Source organism: Phaseolus vulgaris, chromosome 9 (genome assembly GCF_051622355.1).
Source record: "Phaseolus vulgaris cultivar YP4 chromosome 9, ASM5162235v1, whole genome shotgun sequence".
Lineage (NCBI taxonomy): Eukaryota > Viridiplantae > Streptophyta > Magnoliopsida > Fabales > Fabaceae > Phaseolus > Phaseolus vulgaris.
The window spans coordinates 25,250,693-25,268,695 of NC_143506.1; the positions used below are offsets into that span (position 1 = coordinate 25,250,693).

Sequence of the window (18,003 nt, forward strand, 5' to 3'; positions counted from 1 at the left end):
TTAAATCTTGAAGCTAAATTTAAGAAGATCTCGATGTGGAGGAGACGTAGTCCCAATATTTATTTTCTCTTGCAGGATGTTGTATGTTTATATATTGTGTTGTTTGTTTATATATTATTTAAACCTGTAAAAATATTAGATTTTGATGGTTTAGTATTTAAGTGTTGTTTGTTATGTTAAATAGACTTTTGAATGTTGTGGATCACATTTTGAAGGATATTGTATGATGAAAATGGTATGAAATTGAATTCATACATAACATTTGGGATAATGTATAGACTGATGTTTGTTGTGTATTAAGTATTGATGTTATGTGGTAATAGAGATCTCCAAGCTTCACTCCAAATTTCACTGATAATCTAAGTCACATAAACTAAGATATCAGGTGGTGAGAAGCTGATGGGGAGTCCATGCACACCATGACATATGAGATGCACGACTTGAGTTTTATTGAACTTACCTTGATCCTTTCAATTGGATTCACTGGTAATCTTTTAATCAGGTGTTAGTCTTTGGTAATACTTACTTAATACGGATCTTTTGGAAGGCGTCAGGTGTTATTCTGTTTGTTGAATATCCTGAATGTGTAGATTCATGTAATTGTTTTATGTTGAGATTTGAAGAAGATTGAATAATTGAGAAATTGATCCTTGTAATTTGGTTTTCTCTTTTGATTTAATTGTGTATATTATAAAATTTTATTTTCACTAACTTACCCTTGTTTTTCTTGTTGTGTTTGTGAATTGTGATGATTGTACTATGTACACGAGCAGACGTTAGAAGTTCTGAAGAATTTTAGGATGTTCTTTTGAACTTTATATTGTAAATATTTGTATTTCTATAAGTCCTAATCATGTATTAGGAATTTACTTTAACACTTTCATATATTTTTTTTTAGTGTTACAAAAATGGGATGTAAAATTATTTTGTAAGTTGAAGAGAAATATGATGTTATTCAGACGTGGAAAGTAATGAATGATACATCAAATAAGGGTCATTTTGTTATGGGGTCCTTCTATCTCTACCTATCATGAACATCAAATTCTTATCCAGCTCACCTTGCTCTCATTAACAACATGGAAAATGTTTCTTTTTACAACTTAACACTGAAATACACTAGTTTATAAGTAGTCATAATACAATTTTAAAAATTACTCTATACAAAATATATATATATATATATATATATATATTATTTCTCTCTAGATGTAGAATTTTCAATATATAATATTCAACTTATAGTATTCAGAATGGTAATCTCTTCCACAAAAGAACTATATTCGTAATACAGAATGAATAATAATGTATTATGGTACACTTAAAAACTATTGAATTTTAATATATAGACTAAATCATTGGCTGACCGTTGGAGAGTAATATAGCTACAGATTTCAGATGAAGTGAATATTCCAAATTCTCAACTATTACACGCTTATAATTATTATAAGCCAATAGCCTCTACATTTGCAAGAATGTGATAAAATTTCCTCCACGCTATAGCACAGTGTTACAACAAAGGACACAACACAAATCTATAAATATAAATGGGGGAACATCAAAATTAATACCCAGCAGGACAGAGAAGAATACATAGATTTCTAACTAACATGATACATGAGTCGTAGTGGAAGTAGAGTTTACATAAGAATTTCGAGAGGCCAAAAAACCCAAGAATTTTGGGATCTTGTCCATGCTTAAAGGATAGCATACTCGAGCTTCTCCTGTTCCTTAGGTCGCCACATGGACTTCTGCACACATAACAAGCCCTCCTTATCCTTGGAGTAAGTCATGCGAACCTTCCACTGCAAAGACCTTACCATGCTCTCAACCTCTTCAATGATCTCAACAGTGTCACGAACAATAAGTTTTCCTTCTGGCCTAAGAATCCGATCAGCCTCAGCCAATACAGCAGCCAAATTGCACCTGTATGAGTGTGACCAACAAGCATTAGCAACACCAGTGTAATAGATTAAACTAAGATTTATAACTAATTTGGTGGTAACGTTAAATTAACAATTACAGAAGACCCTGAAGAAAATTTTAAAACGTAGTAGTAGTTATTTGCACCTTTTCTGAAGCCTTGAAAACAGATGATCGGCATGGAGAAGATCATAGGTTCTAGGATAGGTGCTAAATGATTCGCACCAATCATGATATATACCGAAGAGGCCTCGTTCATAAATAATGGGAAGGGTGTCTGGGGAGTCTATTGAAACCACATTCATGACCCAAACATTCAAATCTCTCAAAGCTGCAGCAAATCTGGAAACCACAAACAGTGAAAGATGTAAAACAAATAACATATTAGCAGGTGAATATAACTAATGAGTAACATTCGACACAGTCAGTGACTTTTGCTCACCCTCCATAGATAGATCTCATATCCATGACATTGCGAACATTGGACCATTGAATTCCCATGCCATTTAGATAAGACTTGGACACTACGCGTTTCCAGTGTTCATAATCAGCACTGAAATCTTCAGGGGCTGGCTTTCCATAAACTCCAACTTGGGAACTCAACAACCAATACGGAACTTTGGTCAGTCTGGCTGGCCACTTCGCTGGCAATTTTGATCCTCGTTCCGTTGAACTAACTGGCGCTTTGTGTATGCAAGCTTTCAATTTAACGTTCCTGTCACACCGAAGGGATTAGACTGCATATGTTTATGTTATAATACTACAATATTATCAAAGCTTAGCAGGCACAATACTGTTTTGGCTGGAAAATAAGAGTCCGTTAATGAAAAAATACCATGCTGCATTAGGATCATCAGAGTCTTGACACAGCGGAGGCTCATTCTTCGAACGTTGCTCGTAACACTCATTAGAACTTGGCTTCCTGTATACGGCTACACCTACTCCATTTACTTGATCCTTGCTGATTGAAACAAGTTCCCAGCATATTGCTTTTGTTAGTGACTTCATGGCTGCAAATAAGCTCAAAATATGTCAGGATTAAAACACCCTAAAAGTACATAAGAATGTCAGACAAACTCTAACTTACCATTCCATATTTCAACATCTTCAGGGAGCTTCTGATAGATAGGAGTAGCAGACCATACAAAAAAACCACCAGGTCGCAATACTCTATTCAGCTCCAAAAGAAGTTTACCACCTGCAGTTGGACAATAATAATTATTGGAAAGTGTATGTAACGTAAATACACTACTCAAATGTTTTAATTTACAGTAATAGGGATATTGGTGATTCTTGTAATTGTTGGCCTCCTTGTGTATTGAAAAACAACTGCACTTCATCAAAAGTCTCCTTTTCTCTTAATAACAATAATAATCTCCACCACCAATAAAATCCTCTAAAATAAAAGCCGGTTGCACTCGTGTATTTTACATCAATACAGATTATATGTTCTCTTGTAAACTAAACAAGCCTAAAATGAATATGATTTAGAAAAATACTATATCAGGAATTCATCAAATGACCAAAATAGAAGTTATGCAAAGGGAATACCTTCTATATGCCACGGAACTCTACATCGTGCACAATGAACTGCATCAAATACTTTCCCAGGGAAGGGAAGCCTCTTTGTGCCCATCACAGCAGATATAGCGGGAATCCCCCTTTCAAGTGCGAACTGTACCTGAGCTTCATGTTCATCCTTGGGAGCTAATGACATTGCCAGTACATCTCTTTCAAAGAGAAAACCTCCGAAGCTGGCAACACCACATCCAACATCTAGTATAACACGCGTGCGTTTGCCCCAAGCAATGTCAGGTACAGTCTATATCACAAAAACCCTATTAGATGAAATGCTGAATAAAATCAAGTAAACAAACTATTAAAACCAAGACAAATTTTAGGACGAAAGCATTAGAACTTCTCATAATATATAGCATAACTTCTACTATTGATAAAGAATATCGGCTGAAGCATCAAATATATAGCTATATCTGTGTCCTGTTTTGGTTGTCTCCTAATGCACAAAAGGAGATAACTACCTGGATGATTGAACTGGTCCTGGTTAGACATAAAAGTGGTGGTCAGGTTTATCATCCTGTGTACCCTAATTTTCCCTGTTGGTGGTTGGCAAATAAAGTCATCGCAGAACTTTTAATTCCATCAAAATTAAAACTGCCATTATCATACACTCAGACAGCCATTTTTTTTATCTTGCTTACTATTTGTTTCTTTCATGGTGTGGATCCTATGTGCAATTCCTACCAATTTGAGTACAAACTAACCCCTCGCTAAAGGATGAAAAAAACCATAGTTATGACATCGTCAAGGTACATGAATCATATCAGAGTGTAAGACTCGCACTGGTTGCTTATGAGATGTCTCCCAGAAGCTTAGATTTACAAGATTTGAAGAGTTGTCAAAACATTATTATAGGCTTATACTTATGAAATGTTTTTCCCCTTTCAGGCACAGGAAAAATTAGGGATCGAGTTGTCTCTATATTGCTCAAAATGTTTGAATGCATCACAAATACTAAAGCACATAAGCTCAGAGATTTGTGGGGTGTACAACAACAGTATCCTGATTCTCCCTTATCTTTTTTTGTTTTACTTCTTCTGAAATTATATTAGAATAAGGCAATTGGAGAGACAAAGAAATAAGCAGATAGAAAATGTAAAATTAAATCTTGGATGAAAATTTGCTCAAAGATAGAATATGATTGGTTGGTATCGCAATTGTGACATAACACTTAATTTCAATTTATGGAACATGCAGCTAGAGTCATACATACATATCTGCATATTTCGGGCACAATATTAAAAAGCAACAAATTCAAATTCCACACTCACGTATATGTATGTATGTTTATATTACCTCTTGTATGAAGTCAATGTAATGAAGTGCCCCATGTTTAAATTGGGTTCCACCACCAGGAAAAGTAAGGTACTCTCCCGTAACTTTTACCCAATTCTGGTGGCCCTTAACTTCAGCAAGCTTGGTGTGTGGAACATTGTGATACCATATCTGCAGGATAAAAACTTAATATTTTATGGACAGGTAAATGGAGACAGAGACTGGTAATGAACAAGATTTAAGTTGGTTTCTACCTTCTCTCTGCTTCTGGGCCACTCAATTGAGCGTTTATATCCTTCAGGAACAGGAACAACGCAGGTAGGAGGTTCTTCAGGACAGTGCCTTTCTCGATGTTCATAGTGCTTAGTACTTCGGAGAGTCCTAATAGCTTTCCAGTTGTCAAGGCATGGGATAAAATCAGGACCGGCAGAGACATTGCAAACCTTCCAATTGTATCCAGTTGGCTTGGAGGATTCTTGAGACTCTTTTTCACTCTTAGATTCTGCTGCCTGAGTTGACCAAGATCCAGTTTCTGTTGTACTTTCATCCTGAAGCTCCGATTGAGCCCCAGAAGGGTATACCTCATTTGAACTCTGCTGTTTGGTATTGTCATTCTTCTCACTAGAGTTTTCATCAGACTCTTTGTTATCATTTTCTTCCACCTTCTCCTCTATTCTATTATCTGTTGTTTCATCAGAGTTATCAGACTGCTTCTCACTCTCATCTGTATCAGGCTTATTGTTATCATCTGACTCAAATTTCTTTTCACTCTCATTAGAATCAGAATCCTTAGTGGAAGTCTCGTCACTGTCTTTACTATTTTCGGCTGAGTCTGTGTTTGATTCATTTTCTGTATTGGAACCTTCATCCTCGGTTTTCTTATCCTCGTTTTCAGTTGTTGTGTCTTCCGAAGACTTGTCCTCCGTCTTTGTGTCTTCAGAAGACCTCTGTACAGGATTTTCCTCCAACTTCTCATCTTGTTTTTCTGACGAGTTAGGATTGTCTTCAGAGGATACATTGGTATCTCCTTTGGTTGCATCCTCAGGCAAATCACCCGGATTATCTTCAAACTGCCTAGTATTACTATTGCCAATCTCGATGGCAGCTTCTTCTTTAATATCAGTTTGTTCTTTCACTTCATTCTTGGTCTCCTGAGCCTCGTCTCCGTTATTCACAGGGACAACAGAAGATGATGTCATCATCCAAACCCCAACCAAGCACAGCGCCACAAACACGACAACAGTCACCGTGGAACACCAACTCGATGACCTTCTACCATCTACTCTAGTATATTTCCCCAAAGCCATCTTGTCCGACGGAATTCACAGATGACTTACACCTGATCAAGAACCAAACAAGATTTAAACACCACTCAAAAAGAACTACACCAAACTGTTTGTGCAAGACTAGTAAACAAAATCAGAGACAATACTCCCTCAGGTAAAGAAACTGAGAAAGCAATAAATAAAAAAGTAAATGCATTTAATGTCTTGAAAATACAAACCTCATTCCATATTTAAATCAAAACAAACCTAAAATCAATCAACAAAACCGACCAAAGGAGAAAGAAAACTGTAACAAACAGAGCCAAGATTCTAAAACCACATCAAGAAACATGCAGATCATAACGTTTTCACATTGAGTGAACAACACTTCGAATCATTCGCATGTGATGATACGAACCAGTAAAATCAAACACCGACACAACAGTAAAAACAAAATAAGATGCCGAATACCACACATTCAGTACATTGAAGCACGATTATCCTGCCACGAGCACATGTAAGAAACATTGAATGCATTGAACTACCTTACGATCACTTAAACAAAACAAACATTAAATGGCCGTCGTGTTCGTTATATAATAAATACTTTACATTTCAACAATTGAAGACATGTTCAAGGCGCATAGGCAAGAAAAATCGATTCAAATAAACAGCAAACACACAGATCTAACAAAAGCAAGACCGCGGCAAGAAACTTACGCCGAACAAGATTCCGCGCGAGCGAATCAGCTCCGAACGAGCACTGAAAGAAGATAAGATTAGTTTTATTCGGAGGAGAAAACGCGTTGCGCGTGAACACACAGAAGGCGAAAAGGTTAACGCGATCTGAGTGCGAAGAAAAGCAGATCTGAAATCCTATCAGTTCATCGCGGGTGCGGAGAGACGGAAGAGAAGTGAAGTGTGAAATGAAAGCTTCAGCGAGTTTGTGATTTAAATAACAGAGTGAGAGCGAGTTTAGTAGCTGGTAGCTGCTGCCAAATGACGATCCCAACTTACTTAATTTATTTCCTTTAGAATTTGTGGACGAAATTCATTATTAATTAATAAATAAATAAAGTATATATTTGGGAAAAGGAGGGAGTGAGATTTTAGAATTTATAAAATACTAATTAAAGAAATGAAAAAAAATAAATTTTGTTTGAAGTGAATAAAGAGTGTGGAATAAGAGCACGCGGTTATGGTGGAAGCAGTGTCGTGTAAAAACAGTGTAGGATAAACGAGATCTGCGTTATGGGCTAAAATTGAGGAAAACATGCTGCTACAATTTTCTGACTTTTTAACTCTTCTGCTAACACCACATAAGAATTACTTGGTAAGTATCAGACATAATCATAGAGTCAATGTGATTAGCATCAATTTAATCTTGCAGTGTTAATTAAGTATTCTACGGAATATGTATTTATCATTTTTATTAGTTTATTTTATCCAATAGAAAAATATTATAATAATAATATATACTTTTCCATGATGTGACCTTCTTACAAAAGGAGGATAATGAGAGAGTTGTTAATCAAAATCATTCATTAAAGGACATCTTTAATGACCATTTACTGCATTTTATGCAATGATTTTCTTGTGAGAGCTTCAGTCTAACCAACTAAATAGAAATGTGGTCCCATTAGGTTTCTTAAGTGAAGTTAATTTTGTTTTTAATATGAAAACCTAGCCAATTATCTATATTCTTAATTTTTCTTAACCTCATTAAATACTTCAAATGAATTTGGTAATGAATAAAAATAATAACTGTTTTAGTATTGACCTACCTTATTAGTGAAACATTAACTCCAAATATATGGTACAGTACTAATAAGATGACAAGTTCTCCCAATAACATTATTAGTAAAAAAAAAATTAAAAGGACATTAGTAAAAAAATCCTTTATTCTTAGTCAACTAAATATTTTTATTTATTTTTTTATATATATATTACAGAAGAAAATTTTCAAAAAAAAGAAAGAAAAACAGTTAATTAATTACTTATTGAATTTTTAAGTCATGAATTCGTGGGCCTTCAGGAAATAAAAAGGAAACAGTAGAATTCTTTTGAACTTTATTTGTATTTATTTATAATTCTACTTCTGTTGTATAAGTTTTAAAGATTTCAATCCTTATAAGAATAACAACAATAAAAAAACATAAAAGTTTTTTTCCTTCACCAAATTCTCGAACAAAATAACAATACTGCTAAAAAAAATTCAGTAGAAAATATAATAAACATAAGTAACACAGTAATAACATATAAAATTTGATAACCCAGTTCGTAAATAAGATTGAATAGATTTGTCCGGTATCATTGGACCAAATAATTTATTTTGACATATAAATAAAAAATACATTGATAATTATTTTTATAAAATCATTATTATTTGTGACTAAATTAATGTCAATATTTAAATATTATTATTTATTAGAGATCTTAAAATTAAATAAGTTATGTATAAGTGTTATTTTTTAATAGCAATTTTTTCTTAATACAAATTAAATATATATTAAAAAATTTAAACAATTGCCTTAATTGTGCAGTATCCAATTCGTCCCAGCCAATGGATCATAACATTTCATTTTTGGGATCTTTGGTTACCAATTTCTGGAAAAGACTGATCCATTGCTTTTGCTGCTACATTAGACAAGACAAAGTTGTGGTACCTGAATAGATTATGAAGCTTGGAATCTACAATGGTAACTGGACTAGTTAATTGATGGAAAATCTTCATGACTCCATTTGGGAGGTAAAACTCATTAGAACTAATGAGTGGTCCTTCATGAAATGTCACTGATAAGAAATGGTTTAATATAGTATTTTAATTTAGACCCCACAGGTGAGCAACAATATTTTCATGATCGACATATGGAAAAGAGATACAAACGTTAACATTGAACTTCTAGTCAAACTAACATTAAATACATTAATGATAACATAAGTTGGAAGGATCCTTTCAGAAAAAGATTAGTTATCAAACATTTTGTATGAACATAATGCTCATGTTTTAACATTGATGTCTTAATTTATCCCTGCTTATGGAAACTGTGTCTATTTCTTTGGTTGACTCCTCATCACATTGGTTTAAGGAAATAATAAATATTAACAAATCATAAACACTAAACCAAAAATCTTTGATAATTTCCCCAACAATCAATCAAAACTCATTTCATTATTAAATGCTATAAAAGAAGTAAAGCAAGACTAATAATAGGATTTTATCCAAAGTAACTCCTTTTAAACAAAAGTAATAATGATAAAAATCAAGATAAATCAGATATAGAATAATTGGGAATTACAAGGCCAATTTGAATCTAATGATTAATTATAAATAGACTCCTAAACTTAAGAAAAAGGACAAAAGATTGCTAATAAATTAAAATCATCTTTTTGGATCTTTTCATAATTAAGTAGTTTGATTTGATTTGTAGTTTTATACTTCAAAATTTGCTAATATCAAACTGAAATCAATTGTTTATTATATTATTTATTATTTTACTCATATATCAAAAAAAATATATATATATATATATATGAGAAAAAAATTAATATGCATAATTTAGTTATGGTTATAAATTTATGATAGAGAACTAGGTTAGAATGTTTAACATATCAATGAAGTGAAGGAAAAGTTGTTCTAAAAATATGAATTATTAACTTTAAAGGAAAAAAATGTCTTGGTCTTTTATATATTGTGTATACTTGGACCATCTTTTAAATGTTTTAATTAATTCATTTATTTTAACTTATAAGAAAAATAAAGAAACAAAAATATTAAAGTAAAACAAAATCAAAACGAATAAAAAGAAATGAAACAAAGGAACTCATTTTAATGTTTTTAATTTCGTGCAATTATATAGATATGTGGAAGGTGTTTGGCAGGTTTCAAAATGTACATAATCACCTTTACTTATTTGTTATTTAAAAGGACAAACAATTATTGTACCTTTATATTTTTATTTAGCATTTTATTGATAAAAATATTATATGTTTAAATAAATTGTTTAATATTATACATATCACCGTGTATTATACGTATCACGGTTCTTATAAAAGTTAATGTAACTTCTATAAGACAAGGACATATAATTTTTTTTTTATATTTTTCCTTTCTGTATAAAGATACTCCTACATCTAATTAAATGTGATAATAAATATGTAATCAATACTTTTACCCTAAAGTCAATATAGAAATAAATCATAACCCTAACTTTGATGGTTCTTTGTAAATTTAGTAGATAAAATATCCCTAATAATTAAATCAAGATGTATTCCAGTCAATGTTTGTATAATATATGCTGCAAACTTAATTAGCTTGTTGTTTTTTTAATTTTTTTTTATGAGCCTTAGTTGTAGATTATTATCACTTGTTACAAAATGCAAATAAAAAAAATGTTTCTCTAACAAATTATTTAAATAATTTAAAATTTATTTATTTATCGTTGTAAATTAGAACAACTTTATATTCGCTTTATTCCAATATATTTTTTAGTACACTTAATATTTTTTATTTTTTATTAAATATCATATATTTTAGTAAGCTTCATTTTCAATTTAATCTATTCTTTTATAATTTTATAGATTTAAATATATTTCAATTAATACTTAAATTTATATTAGAAATAGTATTTTAGAGCTAACACAATATAACAGGTTCATTCCCAACCGACAGAGTATGCCAGACTAACAGACAGATTTAAAATGTAAAATTTCGCCTTTATATTATTATTTGTCCCAATCGACATAATTTATATCTTAACTCATTTAAAAAAAAATCTTTTACATCATCGTTACTTAATGTATAATTTTATAGTAAATAAAAAATAATAAAATTTTAATTTAATAACTTCTTTTATCTTTTAACTTTGGCCCAATCCGTATTATTTAAATGTGCAATTTAAATATTTTAAGATTCGATATCTTGCAAATGTCGTATTCCAAGTCCAAAATATCTTATATCGGTCCATAAGCACGAATCATGTTCAGATCTGAAACGTGACTGCCATACTTTCTTTCAACAGTTTAGTGAATGAAAATAATAATAATTAATGTGAATGGATACTTAACCAAAAAAAAGTGGTGCAATTGCACTTACATAATGGTAGGGTGAATACAATTAGACTACCAAAGTATGAAAGTTGAATTCTGTGTATAATAATAATACTGTTGAAAATTCAACTATTAAAAATAAAATTAATTTACAGGACGTGGATGTATATTTTGTAGATTGATTTTGTCAAACTAAGTTATATTTAAAAGTTTATTTTTTAGTATTGTATTAGCTTATATTAACGAAGTCTATTTGTTAGATCTATTATAATATCTATAAATATTTTATTTATTTATAATAATATATTTTATATAAAAAAAGTAAGACTGAAAATTATTTTTCTTGAAAACTTATAAAATGAAAGATTTAAATTAAAATATATTGAAACTTCTTACTAATGCGCGTGCACCAGAATCTATCACAAATGCACCAACTCTAAAACTCACTACATACCAGAGTTTGTTGGACTTTCACTTCTTCATCTATTCAAGTAATCTCAGTTACTTAATACCTAATCAAATTTTAAACATGCAATTGTTGTATAATAAATTTCAATCACTAACAAGTTTGAATTAAAATATTATAACAAGGAATATCCGGTTAACATTCATTATATTTTTATAGTGTGAGTGAAAAAAATGAAAAACAAATATGATATCAGGCTTTTTATTTTTAAATAAAGAAACTGACTATTTTGTAAAAGTGTTTACTCATAGTCTTTTTACAAGATTTAATTAATCATGAAATTAGTAAATATTTTATATAATAACGTATCTATGAAAGAAATAATAAAAGTAGTTGCGTATGCTTTTCTTTGTGAAAATTCTAAAGGATAAAGAAAACTAATATCTCAATACTAAATTAAAATTTGAGAAATATATATTAATAGTGAGTTGATTAAATTGCAATGGTTTAGGTCAATAATTTTCATGAATGGCCTTCAATTAGTTAAACTAATAGGCAAATTCTTTCTCCACCTTACCATTTGTGACATGATTCATTTTCAAAATTATCTTTTATTTTGGTTGAAAAATCAAAATTTTAAAAATATCTTAAAAAAATAAATTTGAAATAGATTATTGTGTTATAGAAATAAAATTTTATAATAGAATTCAAAAATCAAAATCTTATTTTATAAAAGTAAATTTGAAATGCAAAAAAATACTATTAGGAAAACAAATTTAAAAATCATTTTGGAAAAGAATTTTCAAAATTCAGAAAAATGTTTCGCAAATCCAAATTCATAAACGTAGTTCAGAAATATTTGTGGTCCGCACTCCTCTTTTATTTAAGGACATTTTTGTCATTTCAGGTGTTTCAAATTTGATCTATTGTGGAAAGTATTTGTCAAATAATAGGTGAGGTGTTGTTTTTGAAATATACAAACAAGTCATTCTCTTTCTCATTGAGACTAGGGATGTCAAAACGAGTTGGGCTTGACAGGTCAATCCGCTATCGACCCACCATCATTTAGGAGAGGCATGTTAACCTTTTGAACCTGTATTGGTCCGACTCGCCTAATACGCCGATCATCCGGATCACATGCAGGGCGGGGCAGGTCAGCCCGCCTTTCTTTATTTTTGTACTTTTAAAAAGGAATCTTATGTTTTTGGAATTAAAATTGGTGGTGGTCAATGTTTTATATAGAATTTTATTTACATTAATTTCTTTATACATCATTTTATTCATTGAAGTATTGTTAATATTTACTTTATTTTGTTAGGCATTACCTTCTTTGATTAAAAATTAAAGTTTGATTTAATTTTATTACTCTCTGACAGAATAAGACCCAATGGAAAAGTATAAATAAGAGGGGATCCTCATGGTAAAAGATAATGGTTTTTGAACTCTAAATTGAACCAATTGAACATACCTCATCTGACTTGAGTGTCGGAGTATCATTGTAGGTACTCCACCCTCTTAGACCTCGAAGGAAGACAACTGAAATCGAAGAGAAGACATGAACAACTCGATATGGGATATTCGATCTCAAATAAGTTGTAAGAACAATTATATTTGTTAATTGAACTGACATACCTCTGTGCCAACATTACTCTGCAATTTTCTAGAAGACTTGTGGGCCTATCGATCTTTTGACTCGTCGATTGTTAAGAATCAAACATATCATTATCATAAAACTAGCAAGTGTTAAATGGCAAAAATATATTTGGAAATTCTTATTAAATTTAACAAGTGAAGTCAAAGTCCAAAAGTTTAATTACAAATATTAATTAGATAATTGATATTATCTGCAAAAACATGAGAATATTATATTTGCTATTCATTGGAGTAAAATTAAGGTGTTGGACCCAATAGACTCATTAATTAGTAGTATAAATAGTTGTATTTTTAATTCAATAGTTAGAGATAATTAATGACATTCATAAAGCTTTGAAAATCCTTTGTAAGTACATCTACTCATCATCTTACAAACTCAAATTGATAAGTAACTTAGAAGATACATTGAGAAAGAAAAAACCAGAGAGATTCTCAGTTGAATTCACGATTTTCCAATATTTACAAGAACATGAATAAAATATATTATAAATGATGAAATTTGATTTTATACTATTTGTATCATATGCAACATTGCACTATACCATTAGTATATGATGTTTGGTTTTGTGATAAGTCTAAATAAGCACACAATGAAAATGACTAAGGTAAAAAAATTTTAAAATTCTATTGGTTATTTATAAAAAAATATATGTTTAGAGTGTGATTTGTAATTCTTCCAAGACGAACTCTTATGTATTTAATTAAGATTGATGTGTTTGAATAAACTGATTATGCAATGTTTTTTTTTATGTAAATATTATTTTGAATCAATCATATTCAATTCTATACTATATGAACATGAAATGAAATGGTATAATTTTTACATATTTAAATAAAAGATTGATAAGTTTATTATAACAATTTTTTTATGTATAATGTTGTTATTTATGCTTTTCCTATGTATTTGAATTAGAGGAAAAATTGTTTGTCTTCAAGTTAAAGGTAAAACATGTTAATAATACGAGGTTTGAACTATAATTTAGGAGTAAGAAGAAGATATACAAAAGAAGTTGTTATGAACAAATTTAAAGTTAAAAATATGATGGTTGAAGTAGTTACATCAGATTATTTTTTCTTATTAAGTAACAATTTGAGCTTTTATTTTAACAAAGTATTTTTATCTCATAATGTGCTCATAGATTTTTGTGAATCAAAATATTGGTGGTAAATATGAAAAATTGGACATGAGGTTGCACAAATATTTATTGATGATATCTTAGGTAAAATACAAATATTTATTATTTATTATTTTTAATACATAGTGATATATTATTATATGATTTTGTTGTATAATTTCATTTTATTTTATGTTTTTAATATAGATAATAAGGTAGGTTGGACTTAGCGAATGAACCAACTAACTTACTCTTTTAAATTAAATATTAAATTAAAAATATTTTTTAAGATTATTTATTTTGTATTATATTATTTAGAGGATGCAATATAACATCAAAACTTAAATTATTAATATTTATAAATGAGTTAAATATGTTTTTCGTCCTTATATTTTTGTCTCTAGTATAAACTTTAGACCTTTTGGACACTAGGGTCTGTTTGGATTTGGGAGAGGATATGTGTGGATTTGAGGGAGTGGGATGTATGAGGATGTGAGAAGAAAGCGTAGAGAAAGTGAGGGTGTTTTGGATTAGAGTATGTTAGGGTGGTTGTGTGAGAAAAGTTTATGCGAGAGTGACAAGATGGTTGTTAGAGAATTTTTTTTTTAAAGATGTAAAATATTACTTTACAGATTTACCCTTGTCTATTAGAAAAATTAATAATAAAATGAGTTGTTTTTGTTTAAAAATGAACAACTTTCACATATTTTGTAGATTTAAAAATTATAATTAGAAAAAAAAATGTTAAATGTAAATATATAATATAAAAATTATAATTAGAAAAAATATGTACTTAACAAATTAAATAAAAACAGAACTTTAAGTAATTTCTTTAAATTATTAAACATGTGCTATAAAATTGAAAAATAAATCAGATACTATATAAATAAATAAAAAATATTATTTTTTAATATTAAAAACCTTGTAGTAATGAAAAATAAAAAATACTACAACAACAAAAATATAACGTAATTAACAATAGAAACAAATTTCATAAAAAATTATAATCAAATAAATTATAACTCATAAACATAATAACTATACATAGAAATATATTAATATAAACACAACAACAACTTAAATAAAAACAGAACTTCAAATAATTTCTTTAAATATTAAACATATACTATAAAATTAGAAAATAAATCACATCTTATATAAATAGAAAATTAATATTTTTTAATATTAAAAAAGTCACAATAAAGCAATCTTAAAAACTACTACAGCAACAAAAATATAACTTAATTAACCATAGAAAATGATTTCATAAAAAATTATAATAAAAAATAAGGATAAAAACATATTAGTAGTATAATCCCATATAGTTGAATAATTAATTATTATTATTTCATTTTGTTAAATATTTGTGTTAGTTAAATTTATTTAATAACTAATATTTATAATGAAATATAGTTTTTATTAATAAATTATTTTCAGTGTTAATTAGATATATAATATTCTTTTCTTTAAACAAAACTAAATTCAACCACATTTAATAAAATATCTTATTAGAACTTGAAAAATAGGTATCACTAGATTTACTCTAATAACTAATATATAAATGGAAGATTTTATTTAACTATATTTTTGTACATTGGTTTATCATTATTTACATAATTTATATTTTATAAAATAATAAACAAACTTAAAACTTTCTTAAATTTTATGATGATATATATATTGCGAAGTGGACTTTAAGTCTAACTCAACCCCATAAAACCGACTCATAGGGTTGAGGTTTGCACCCACTTATATACAATGAAAGGCTCTAATCTCTAGTCGATGTGGGATCTCCAACAATATATATATATATATATATATATATATATATTTTAAACATTGTACGATAAATTTTTTTAAATACTAATACATTCAAATGAAGCATTGTGATAATGTGAAATATTAGAATAAATGAGGATAAATTTGGAAGGGAGAGGGTATTTACTGTTCATAGGTATATCCCCACCTTCACTTTCTCACAACACCCTAAATCCAAATAGTTGATATCCTCACTACATCCACATAAGCAAAGAAGGGGTTAGTAAGAAAACTATTGAAATTGATTGTTGCTAGTATTTTTTACGTGGCAAACAAACTTTCAATGTAGACTAATATACTAAAATATTTCATGTTAACTCATCACTGACATAGATGCTAAAATATTACAAGTCTACGTTAGAAATTCGTTTGTTATGTAAAAAAAGACTAATAAGACCTATTCCAATAGTTTTCTTAGTACAAGTACGAAGGATGTCTAAATTTAAAATAGAAACAAAAACTAATTTAACATTTTAGTATATAGATGAAAAATATATTTAACTCTTTATAAATTAAGTTTCAATTATATAGAATAATTTAATATGTAAAAGTGATAATCCTTTTAATTTATTGAATTAAGTGAATTTTTTATGATAAATTATACAATTCAAAATATCATTTATTGTATTTGATTAATTTGAAAGAAAACACTGACTTCAAATATTTGCTACGAATTATTTAATCAAAAAATCCTATCGAGAAATTAAATCCAGAGCTTTTTCAAAAACCACAAAAGAAAATACTACTAGTTTTCTCTTTCTCTCATCAGATTCGTTCTTCTTTCTCTCTCGCTGCTTCAAACATGTGGCAGAAACAGAAAAAAGGATGGGCCCAATAAAGGCCCAAAAACTTAATTATGTTGAACTTTTAACACTACCCACATTCAAACTCTAAGAAACCTCAATCTTCAACTAATTTTTGCTGAAACCTTGATGTACAAAGTAGCAACAAAATGAGTGAGTAGGAGCAAAACCAGGGAGAAGAAGAAAAATGGAATTATGGAAGATTCATACACATATAAATTACAAAGGAAAAAATATGTAATTTCAAAATATGAAGGTGTAGGAAGAAATTATAAAGTTGCAAAAGGAAATTTATCTAACTTGCCGAGGAAAGTGGTGTTATAAGTAGTGAGGGAACTCGAGGCTGGTATTTCCACACATGACCAAATGTTGTTGGGTCTAAAACATATGGTCATTAAGAAGTAGAATCCTCAAGTTGGCTCACTTCAGTCTAAAAACCATTGCAAAGAAACAATGGCACGATATTCTGTGGGGACAAGGTCTGATTTTAGTACAACACCCATGTTGTCCCACGATAATAATGAAGAACGCAATCTTTTACATGTTTTTTTTTTCTCATGAAGGTACGAAGGTCGAAGATCGGATATTTCTCTTAAATGGCGTGTCCGTGTAATACGACATATTAGACACGATATTCGTACGATACTCATAGGAAACTTATCGATTAAGTATCTAATTCAAAAAATATTTGTTGGATTTCTAAGAATTCTAACACGAGTTTAGCACACTTTTAAAAAAGAGAAATACATTAATTTTCTAAAAACTCAAATTTATTGTATAAATTTTTATTATGATTATAAAAATAAGGAACAAATAATTTCGAATAAGCCATAAAAAACATCTTTTTGCTAAGAATAACCTGAAACATACTTAATGCACATAAAATTTTGTTGTCAATTTATATAATTCATAATTATATAATATATAGATTTGTGTCCCCGTGTCCTACATTTTAGAGATGATACGTATCTTTGTGTATGTGTCCCTGTTGTATCAGTTTCCGTATCTTGTTTGTGCTACATATTTCAAGTAAGATTTAAAGTTGATTTTAAATACTAGTTAGTGTAATTTTAGATAACTTTTAAATATTTTAATTCTATTTTAAAACATTTTGTTTCATT

General features: G+C 29.2%; 1 protein-coding gene across 1 annotated transcript; it reads right to left on the reverse strand.

The window, feature by feature from the left end:
• Positions 1-1,326: 1,326 nt before the first annotated feature.
• On the reverse strand, positions 1,327-7,232 carry LOC137821934 (putative methyltransferase PMT26). Its single transcript, XM_068626742.1, has 9 exons — positions 6,759-7,232; positions 5,028-6,112; positions 4,795-4,944; positions 3,472-3,742; positions 3,008-3,118; positions 2,756-2,930; positions 2,363-2,635; positions 2,068-2,262; positions 1,327-1,923 (listed from the first exon to the last, which is right to left on the reverse strand). The coding sequence occupies exons 2-9, from the start codon at positions 6,078-6,080 to the stop codon at positions 1,695-1,697; spliced, it is 2,457 nt and encodes an 818-aa protein (XP_068482843.1). The 5' UTR covers positions 6,081-6,112; positions 6,759-7,232; the 3' UTR covers positions 1,327-1,694.
• Between the last annotated feature and the right edge of the window lie 10,771 nt (positions 7,233-18,003).